The 10,268-nt window shown below is 69.5% G+C and overlaps 2 protein-coding genes across 2 annotated transcripts; one reads left to right on the forward strand and one right to left on the reverse strand.

The window, feature by feature from the left end:
• Window positions 1-558: 558 nt before the first annotated feature.
• On the reverse strand, window positions 559-2,892 carry CRYBB1 (crystallin beta B1). Its single transcript, XM_035565708.1, has 5 exons — window positions 2,764-2,892; window positions 1,911-2,029; window positions 1,401-1,533; window positions 1,141-1,283; window positions 559-742 (listed from the first exon to the last, which is right to left on the reverse strand). Exons 1-5 carry the CDS (start codon window positions 2,890-2,892, stop codon window positions 559-561), a joined length of 708 nt encoding a protein of 235 aa, XP_035421601.1.
• Window positions 2,893-5,986: 3,094 nt separating this feature from the next.
• Window positions 5,987-7,458, forward strand: CRYBA4 (crystallin beta A4). Its single transcript, XM_035565742.1, has 5 exons — window positions 5,987-6,025; window positions 6,149-6,267; window positions 6,811-6,952; window positions 7,075-7,217; window positions 7,311-7,458. The coding sequence occupies exons 1-5, from the start codon at window positions 5,987-5,989 to the stop codon at window positions 7,456-7,458; spliced, it is 591 nt and encodes a 196-aa protein (XP_035421635.1).
• The last annotated feature ends 2,810 nt before the right edge of the window (window positions 7,459-10,268 follow it).

Consider the following 10,268-nt stretch of genomic DNA (forward strand, 5'->3'; position numbering starts at 1 on the left):
GGCGGGGGGGGCGCGGGAACGCGGGGCGCGGGAACGGGCACGGGGGCGGGGGTGGGCGCCGGCACCGGGACGGGGACGGGGACGGGGACGGGGACGGGGGACGGGTGTGGGTAGGGGCACCGGTACCGGCACCGGCTGCCGGCCCGGCCCCGCCGCCCGCCCTCCCCATGCGTGCCCGGGCCGTGCCCGTGCTCCCCGGGGGGCTCTTGTGCCCCGCGCGTGTGTGCGTGCGTGTGCAAGTGCCGTGCACAAATGTCCACGCGTGTGCGGGCGCGGGGGGTGCAGGCAGCACCCAGCACCCTGCAGGCAGCACCCACCACGCGGCAGGCAGCACCCTGCATGCAGCATGCAGCACCCCGCACCCCTCCCGCAGCACCCCGCACCCTGCCCGCAGCACCCAGCACCCCCCCGCATTACCCCTCCCGCAGCACCCAGCACCCCCCCGCATTACCCCTCCCGCAGCACCCAGCACCACCTGCACCGTCTCACTCTTTATTGCTCCCAGGGCAGGCACCGCTCAGCACCGTGCGGGGCCGGGGCCGCCCGTTTTGGGGGCGCTCAGTCGCAGGGGGGGGCGTTGGGGCCGGGGCGGGCGCCCCTCTGCTCCCACTGCACGTCCCTGACGCGGCGGATGGACTGCAGCTGCGGCTGGAAGGCGCCCCACTCGTTCCAGTGCCTGAAGTCCCCGCTCTCAAAGAGGTACTGGTAGCCTCGGTACCCCGGGTACTGGTACCCGACCCAGCTGCAGGGAGAGCACACGGGTGTGAGCGGGGCCCGTGGGCGCTGCCGGCCCCCTGCTCGGAGCCAGACCCCGGCCACGAGCCGTGAACCCGCCGGCAAACATCCCCGCCGTGACACCCTGCCCGGGGTCCCCACTGCCCGGCTGTGCCCTGCTGCCTGCGGGACGCCTCCTGCAGCCGGGGGGCTCCGTGCGGGGCTGGCACGGGGGCGAGGCGGGCAGCGGCCCCCTCCCAGGCCTCTCCCCAGCTGCGGGCAGCAGGAGCACAGCTGGCAGGCTCGGGGGCAGCACGCGGAGCCCCCCGCACCCAGGGATGGGCGGGGAGCAGCGCAGCACCACCGGCTGCCCAGGGCCCGTGCGGGTGCTGTGCAGCGAGCTGGGGGAGCTGCAGCCCGGCTTACGTTCCACTGGGCACCTTCACGCTGCCCACGCGGTCGCAGAAGCCGTAAGCCCAGAGGCTGGGCACGTCGTCCGCCTGGATGTCCATCTTGTTGCCCTTGAAGTCGGCAGACTCGTACAGGGAGATTTTGTGGTCCTCAGCCTCCTGGGGAGGACAGCGGGGAGGCGTTGGGCGGCCGGGGCTCGCAGCGACGAGGCACCGCGCAGCACGGACCCAGCCCCAGCCCCAGCCGGAGCCGCCTCCTGTTCCCGGGCCACTCACCATCCTGATGGGACGCATGGACATGAAGCAGTCGCTCCGGTAGCTGCTGGACCAGGTGTCCCAGCGAGGGTACTCGCCCTTCTCCAGGACGAACATCTCCCCGCGCATGTTGGCTTGCTCGTAGGCCACCCAGCTGGGGAGAGGGGCAGGGCGGCGCGAGGGGTCAGGCTCCTCTCGTGCTCCACCAGCCTGTGGGGCAGCCGAGCTGGGCTCCCAGCACCCGAAATATCCGTGGGTGCCGGGACCGAGCCCGCCGCCCTGCGCCCGCCTTTCTCCCGGCCCGTGGGGGGGAGGGGGGCAGGAGCTCACACCCCCCTGGGCACAGCGACCGCTGCTCGGCTCCACAAATGGCCCCGACAGCCAGCCCCGCACCCACTGCCCTTGTCACCAGGAGAGGGACAGGCGCTGTGCCCAGCTGCAGGAGATGCCCACGCATCACCCTGCGCCCAGCGCGCCCCTGAGCCTCGGCGTCCCCACGGGCACGGGTCCCTCCGGGGCGGGGTCACTCACGGTCCGGAGCTGACAATGACGCTGCGCACCCGGTCGAAGCCGCAGTCGGCCAGGTTCAGGCACTCGGCGGTGAACTCCATCTGCCTGCCCTGGAAGTTCTCCTGCTCGAAGACGATGATCTGGGGGCGGAGGGAAGGGCTCGGGCAGGGCACGGCGCTGCGTGTCCCGGCACGGATCCTGCGCGCGTGTCCCGCCGCCTGAGCACGCCGAGGTCCCCCCCGACTGCCGCTCCCTGCTCTGGGAGCTGCGGCCACGCCGGGTGTCCCCGTGCTGGTGCCCCCGCAGCGGCTGCAGCCGGGCTGGGATGGAGCTGTGGGGCCAGGAGCTGCACCCGCACCGTGCCCCCTGTGCCTGGCACCGCGGAGCTGTCACGGGGCACCCGCACGGCTCGCCCCTCGTCCCCAGCCCCGCCGCAGCTCCCCGGTAGCTGCGTCACGCCGGCCTTTCGGTGCTGTCCCCATCACCCCCGGCAGCACCGCGGGGCTCCCTGTGCTGGGCTCCTGCCCTCGTCGTGGGGCTCCCCGGGGCCACGATGGCCGGGTGGCAGCACCCAGCCCCGAAGCTGGGGCGTGGGGAGAGCAATCCCGGGACCTGCGCTCTCAAACAAGATGTCCCGGCCGAGGGGAACCGCGCGCATCCCCTGCGGCAAACCCACATCGCTCCCGGTGCTGCAGCAGCTCCCCGAGCCCTCTGCCCCGAGAGCTGCTGCCAGGCAGGGCCAGCGCCGGCCGTGTTCCTCCTGCTGCTGGCGGAGGCTGAGGGTCCTTCCCCCCTGGCCACCCAAGCTGTCCTCCTGCCCGCTGCCCCTCACCCCGGGACCGTGTGCCTCCACGCGGGGATGTGCGGGGCTTACCCGGAAAGCTTCTGCGGCGGGCTCTTCGCCCTTGCTGTTGGTGATGGGCGCGGGGTCGGAGGACGGAGCCGGCGCTGGGGCCGCCTTCTCCTTGTCCTCCGCAGCGGCGGTTTTCGTGGTCTCAGACATCGCGGTGGTCAGCTCAGGTCTGGGAGCAGAGACGCCAGCCGCAGGTTAGTGGGGGCACGGCCGTGGGCCACCCCACCTGGCCCCGGGGACGGTGGTATTGGGGTGGCATTGGGGTGGGGAGGGGCGCAGCCGTGGGGCGAGGAGCTGGGGGCTCCCCCAGGCAGGCTGGGCAGAGGCAGCGGGTCCTGCCTGGGCAGCGGGGGGTGGCGGCTCACCACGCTCCCCTTCTGCGGCCAGAGAGCCCCGAGCACGGTCTCACTGTGCAGGGGTGCCCTGAGCTCCCTGCTCCCGCCCCCTGCCCTCCCCAGGGCCTGATCCTGCACCGGGGCTGTCCCGCACGGGCGTGCGTGGGGCGGGCAGGGCGCACCCCCCTTTGTGTGTGGACCTCCCGTGGGCACCCCGATGGCAGCACCGTGGTTTAGGGTTATCCAGCAGCTCCCGCAGAGGGTGGCGGGGTGCTGGAGCTCTGAGACGGGCTCGGGGTCCTCCAAGCAGTGGCACGGTGCTGGGCACGGATGAGCCCCTGTGTTTCTCTCTCCCCCCCTCGGGACCAGCTGGAGCGAGTGCTGCAGCCCGCGTACTTTGTCCTCTTACCTGGGCAGCTGCTGCTTCTTGTTGGAGTGAGCGGGCTTGTGTTTCGGGGTGCGGCAGGGCCCCCACTTTATAGCCTGGCAAGGGCAGACCCCGGGCGGGCGCACAAAGGAAGTGCGAGCTCATCAGTGTCTGCGCGGCCGCCCAGTCATCACATCCCGCACAGCGCGGCCGAGCTGGAAGCCTCTCCCCGGCCCCGCGCCCAGCTGCTGAACCCAGCACTTTCCTTTGTGCCCGCGGCACAACAGAAGGCCTGACCATGCCACTTTGCAGCGCGCTGGCACCCGCGGACCCGCGCAGGGCATATACAGCCCCCGCGTGCCCGGACCCGCACCGGCACCTGGCTCCAGCACCGCCACGGCTGGGCATGGCGCACCAGCCCCCTGCCCCACGGCTGGCCCGGACCTGGCCCCACAGCTGCCCCGTGCCCACCGCCGGGGGCAGGAGCCCAGCCCAGTGCTGGCACCAAGCCGGGCAGAGCCGGGGATTGCTCCCAGCCCCCACTGTTCGGACCCACGGCTTTTGGCACAGGGAGACCTCAACTCTGGGGGCAGCGCCTGCGGGTTCCCCAGCCTGGCGTTGCATTAACCCTGCCTTGGGTCAGCCCGTCTGCTTTCTCACTTCCCCTCTGAACACCGCCTATCTTGCTTTAAACACCCTCCATACCGGCCAGCACCTGAGTGCTCTGCCCTGAGGATGCCAGGATGCAGGACTTCACTGTTTCAAAATCCTTAGAGTTGTTTCTGAGTTTTTTTCCCCCAGGTGATGTGCAATCAAAGCCGTCACTTTCTGAATATCTCAGTCCATAAAACCGGCGTTCTCCTTTGAGGATGCTACAGCTGGCCAGCCCGTGCCATCCCTGCTTGCCATCCCCACTCATTAGCGAGTTTTCAGCACATTTAGCACATGCTGTGCTCGTTTCCTACCGCTCCTACCCCTACAGCGTACTGGTACCAAATCCCACGCTGGGTTCCAGTGCAGCGGTGCTGTGTCAGCCCCTAGAAAGGCAGGTGGAGGGGACGCGGGTGCTGGGAGGGTGCTGAGCAGCGGTGCTGGTGGCAGCTCAGCCGGCAGCACCGCCCCTACAGCACCCAGGCGGGGGCACCCTGGGGAGCCCCCTGCCCGGCTGAGCCGCCCCGCAGCTGCTCTCCGCCTGCCAGCCGTGGTCCTGCTCGCCGTTTGAACCCCTGGCATTTGTTTCCTCCCCATCCCATCAAAGACTCCCGGTGCTCCTGCCGCAGTGTCAGCACCGCTGGGCCAGCCCTCGGCACCGGCAGCAGTAACTCGCCCGGAGCGGTGCACTAAATGAGCACAGAGCCCCGCTCAGGGGCTGCCGGCTGCCATCCTCTCGTTCCCCCCGGGGGTGAAGTGTTAACTCGCAGCCACGCGGCTCAGCTGCACCACCTGGGATGCTTCCCAAAATACCAAACAAAAAGCGTTTATCGATCACTCCTCCTTTCCCTGCAGTTTTATCGACCGCCCCGCCGTTCCCGCGGCAGCACGGCCGGCTGCATTTGGTGCCCCGTTACCTCCCGGCACTCCCAGGGGGCAGCTTCCTTACCTTCACGGCAGCCAGTTTTCGTGGCTCTTGGCTTTCAATTTGCATTAATTTTCATGTTTGTGAGACAGATTTCTATTTTAAGTCGCATTTGCTGCCTCTCAGAGCCAGGGTGCGTTTTTTTAACCACTCTGCCTTGCCCGTGGCTCCCGAGCGCTGATCAGCAGCTCCTGCCCACCCTGCAGCTCCCGTTCTGCTGCCTCTGCTTCTCCCTGCCAGCCCCCAGCAGCCTTCGGACGGGGCATTTCGAAGCCTGGAGGGGCTGAGCTCTGCTCTTGGGGCTTCCCCACGCTGCTTCGGCCACGGAGCTCTTCCCAGGTCCTTGAGCATGGAGGCGGGAGACTGCTGCAGGGATCCCTAAATCTCGACCTCGACCATACCCCGAGCGCCTCCACACGCGAGGGTGTGTTTTGGCCTGCCTCCCTGCGCTGCATGCAACAAACCCCCGGTGCTCCCTGCCCATGGTGCAGAGAGGCAGGGACGCCTCCGGTCGTGGTCCCAGCAGAGCCTCGAGCAGGTGAAGGGCTCCTCTGGGGAGCAGGGCAGGCCGCAGGGCGATATCCCGGCTCCACAGGTCTGGGGTCACCGGGAGCCGTGGTGTCCCCACTCACCAGCCTCTGTGCAGCTCTGCCTTTGTTCCGCCCGGTCCCTCCTCCCGCCGTGTGCTGAGTTAGGGCTTTCCGTAATGCTCTCCCGGCCTGGCTCTGTCTGGAGCTATAAAAACCCTGCCCCAGGGCTGCCGGCCGCGCCACCTCTCCGGGCGCTGCTCCTCACCCCGGTAAGTGCAGGAGGCCGGCAGCAGCGTGCGGACCCCTTCGGCCTCGCTCTGCCCGCACACCCCACACAGCGCGGCCCCACTCACGGCCCCGGGGCCGGGCAGCGGCTCCAGGCGGCGGTCTGCCAGCAGCCCCGCACCAGCCTCCTGTTCTCCTGCACAGAAGCACCATGAGCCAGCGCCGCAGGACGGCCTCCGGTCTCTGGAAGGTACGGGAGGCCGGGGAGGACCAGGAGCACAGGCGGAGCCCCGCGGACACCTGCGCACGGGGGCGCAGCATCTGCTGGGGGCCTCTGCGTCCGCAGAGCCTCTGATCCGCCCGTGCTCCCCAGATCGTGGTGTGGGACGAGCCCTTCTTCCAGGGCAAGAGGCACGAGTTCACCGCCGACTGCTACAGCACGCCGGAGCGCGGCTTCAGCACCGTCCGCTCCTTCAAGATCGAGAGCGGGGCGTGAGTGCGGGGCCAGGGGACTGCAGGGGCAGGCGGAGGTGCCGGGTGCCTTCTGCCACCCGAGCCACGGGGCTGCCTCCCGCGGGGAGCGGCCCCAGCCCTGCCGTGGGCTGCCGTGGGCACTGGGGGTGCTGCGTGCCGTGGGGTGCTGGGTGCCGCGGGGTGCTGGGTGCCGCAGGGCGCTGGGTGCCGCGGGGTGCTGGGTGCCGCAGGGTGCTGGGTGCCACGGGGTGCTGGGTGCCGCGGGGTGCTGGGTGCCGCGGGGTGCTGGGTGCCGCAGGGTGCTGTGTGCCACGGGGTGCTGGGTGCCGCAGGGTGCTGGGTGCCGCGGGGTGCTGGGTGCCATGGGGTGCTGGGTGCTGCGGGGTGCTGGGTGCCGCAGGGTGCTGGGTGCCACGGGGTGCTGGGTGCTGCGGGGCGCTGGGTGCCGCGGGGTGCTGGGTGCCGCGGGGTGCTGGGTGCCATGGGGTGCTGGGTGCCGCGGGGTGCTGGGTGCCGCGGGGTGCTGGGTGCCGCAGGGCGCTCACCCCACCTCCCCGGCAGCTGGGCAGGCTTCGAGCACTGCGGCTTCCAGGGGCAGCAGTTCGTGCTGGAGCGCGGCGAGTACCCGTGCTGGGAGGCGTGGAGCGGCAGCAACGCCTACCGCGTGGACAGGATGTGCTCCTTCCGCCCCATCGCCTGCGCCGTGAGTAGGGCCCGGCGCGGGGCTGTGGCGGCCCCCAGACGGCCCTGGACGGGGAGACGGGCAGGGGGCAGGGGGCAGTGGGCAGGGGGTGGCCGTGCCCACGCGGTGCCCTCTCGCTGCAGGACCACCGGCGCAGCCGGCTGCTGCTCTTCGAGCAGGAGAACTTCCAGGGCAGGAGGGGGGAGCTGAGCGACGACTGCCCCTCGCTGCCCGCGCTGGGCTGGGGCAGCAGCGCCGTCGGCTCCTTCCTCGTCTGCTCCGGCGCGTGAGTACCGGGGGCAGTGGGACCCGCGGCACCGGGTGTCTCTGGCCCCGTCACGGTGCCACCAGCCCTGAGACGCGTTGCGTTCTGCTCCAGGTGGGTCTGCTCGCAGTACCCGGGGTACCGCGGCTTCCAGTACCTGCTGGAGAGCGACAGCGGCGCCGGCGAGTACAAGCACGTGCGGGAGTGGGGCTCCCACGCGCAGACGGGCCAGGTGCAGTCCATCCGCAGGGTCCAGCAGTGACCGCCAGCACCGCAGCCACCCGGCCCTGTCCCCGGCCCTCGGGCGCTGCCTGCCCGGCGCGGTGCTGGCACCAAAGCTCAATAAAAGCTCCGTTGTACGAGGCGGCGCGCTCGCACTTGGGGGAGGCGTGCGGGCAGGGCGGTGGGCGAGCGGCTCTATCGCCGTGTCACCGCCGGTGTGCGGCTGCGGCAGTGCCGTGTGCCCAGGCAGGCACTGCAGGGGCAGGGACGGACGGGGGTCTGTCAGTCTGCCCTGCCGTGGCACAGCCATCCGCCTGTCCCTGTCACAGGCAGGCAAAGCCCCTGCCCAGCTCATGCAGGGAGCAGCAGAGGGGTGCAGTGACCGTCCCTCGGCTCCCCCAGGGATCCCCATGCCCCCCCCACCCCCCAGACCCCGTCTCCTCTGCCAGCACCCCGCTGGGGCAGCGCTGCGGCCCCGCCAAGGCGGAGGAGGACACTGCAGCCACCGCTGAGCCTGGGCAGGAAGGACCGCGGGGTCTGGCAGGCCCCAGCAGCACGCTGTGCACCCATCCTGCACCCACACGCATCCCCCTCCCATGCACACACCCCTGCACACCTCCGCACCCATGCACACACCTGTGCACGCCCCCACGAGCTCATGCATGCACCCCACAGCCGCGTACACGCCCCTGCACCCCCCTGCACACCTCTGCACCCGTGCACAGCCCCCGGCCTTGCAGCGCAGCCGCTGCCCAGAGCAGAGCCCCAGGCCCAGGGCTGGGTGCCCCCCCTGCGCCCCCCCAGCAGCACAGGTCCCCGCTGCTCCTCCCAGCCGCTGCTGATAAACCACTTCTTTGGCAAGCGAGAAAATGGTGGTCAGCTGGAGCTGGAAATGTGGCAGGAAAAAGCCGGTTTGGAAATATTTCTCATTTCAGAAGCACTCTGGAGAAAAAAGGTTTGATGTGATTAAAATGTCCCGTTCCTGACATTTGCAAAAGAAAGACCACCATCGGAGACAATGCTTCCCGGGGACGGAATTCTCTTCACAGGACATAATAATTAAAAGGACGGAATAGAAGAAGACCAGACGGTTTGGGGACGGGCTGAGTGAAACCCTCCGGCTGCCCCAGGACATCTGGGGCTGTTGGTTGGAGGAGCTGGTGCCCATCCCCTGGGCAGAGGGGACAGTGGGGACGGTGCCACGTCTGGGGGGAGCCAAGCTGGGAGCAGGGCCAGCAGCTGCCACTGGGACCGGTCCTGTGCTGCTGGGCCCCTGGGGTCCCCTGGGGACCTGGGACAACAATGCAAGGGGCCAGTGGCTGCAGATGGCTCTGGGTGGCTTCGGGCAGAGGCAAACCTGCCTGTGCCCCAGGCCCGTCGTGCAAAGGGCAGGGCTCTTGGGGTGCCCCTCCAGCAGCCCCCTCCTGCCAGGCACGGGCTGGGGGGCTCCACGCTCCCCCCACGCTGCGGGGGGCCGCAGGGCCACCTTGTGCCAAGCCAAAATCACCTGGGGCCGTGGGAGGGGTGAAGGTGACCCGGCCGCATTTCCAGCATGAAAATTGAATGGGAGCTGCAGCATCCTCCCGCGCCGTAGGTAGGGCCGAGGCGGCGGCGGGGGCTGCGGGGGGAGGAGTTTGCATGGCGATGTCTTGCTCGGGGATCCTCTCTGGAAGGCTCCAGCACAAAGGAGCCGTGCGGCGGCCACGAGCGTGCGGAGCCCGCCCGTCCCCAAGCCCGGCCACCGCCTGGACACCAGGTAAAGCCGCCCTTACGTTTCTCTCCGCGCTTTTCTGGACGGAAACCTGGCTGCTCTCCGGGTGCCGCCGCGTGCCGAGGGGGTGCGGCCCCGGGAGCCCCCCCCAGGGGTGCGATGCCCGCATGCACCCACGCCCGGGCAGCTGCTGCGGCACCGCTCCCAAGGGGCCGGCAGCACGCGGGGCCAGGCGCTGCCTCGCCGTCTGCTCCCACAACAATGCCACCCCCCGGTAAATTCGCACTCCCCGGCTATAAATCGTCCCCACGCGCAGCCAGGCCCGGGGGCAGCAGTCACCGACTCCTCAGCAGCGCTGCGGGGCTGGGGGTGCCGCTGCCCCCCCCCCCCCCCCCCCCGCCTTTGTCAGGGCCACAGCTGCGGTGCGTGGTGGGGCCGCCCGCAGCCCGCGGGTCCCGCAGCCCCGGTACCAACATCACTGCTAACTGAGGCACCGCCTGTTTGTTCTGGTTTTGGTTTTGTTTTTTTGTTTTGTTTTGTTTTGTTTTTTTTCAGAAACCTCATCAAGAATAGGGCTCGAGACAGGTAAATGGATTCTTGCCTAATTTTCAATGCTCCCGGAAGGAAGTTAGCCAAAATGATGGTTTACTTCTTTGTCTAGAAACCACCATTTTCTCCTAAACCCGGTGATTTTAGGTAGGGGCTTTAGAGGAGGGGCTGGGGCCAGCACCGCTCCAGGCGCTCCAGCGCAGCCCTTCCCCTGCAAAGAGTTAACCTGACAGATGCCGCCGCTCCTTTTGGGGAGCCATTTTCTCTCGCTATTGTTTCGCCGCCCTTTGTGTGCGGGCACACCTCGCCCTGGGAGCAGGGAGGCACCCAGAAACCAAACCCTGCAGCACCCCCGAGCCCGCAGGACCCCCCCGCACCCCTGCGGCGGGCACAACAGACCGGGGGGGGGGCTGTTGGGGCCGGGGGGGGGGCTGCAGGGAGCAGGGGTTTGGGGGTCCTGCCGCGGGCAGGGCGAGGAGGGCGGCACCAGCGTGCCCACCGCGCTCAGCACCGTGGTGCTGTGCCTGCAGGGCACGAGCATCATGCCCGCCTGCCTCCCCGCTCCTGCCGTGGCACAGCTTGTGTCCCCC

This window comes from Cygnus atratus, chromosome 17, assembly GCF_013377495.2.
Source record: "Cygnus atratus isolate AKBS03 ecotype Queensland, Australia chromosome 17, CAtr_DNAZoo_HiC_assembly, whole genome shotgun sequence".
In the NCBI taxonomy this organism is placed as follows: Eukaryota; Metazoa; Chordata; class Aves; order Anseriformes; family Anatidae; genus Cygnus; species Cygnus atratus.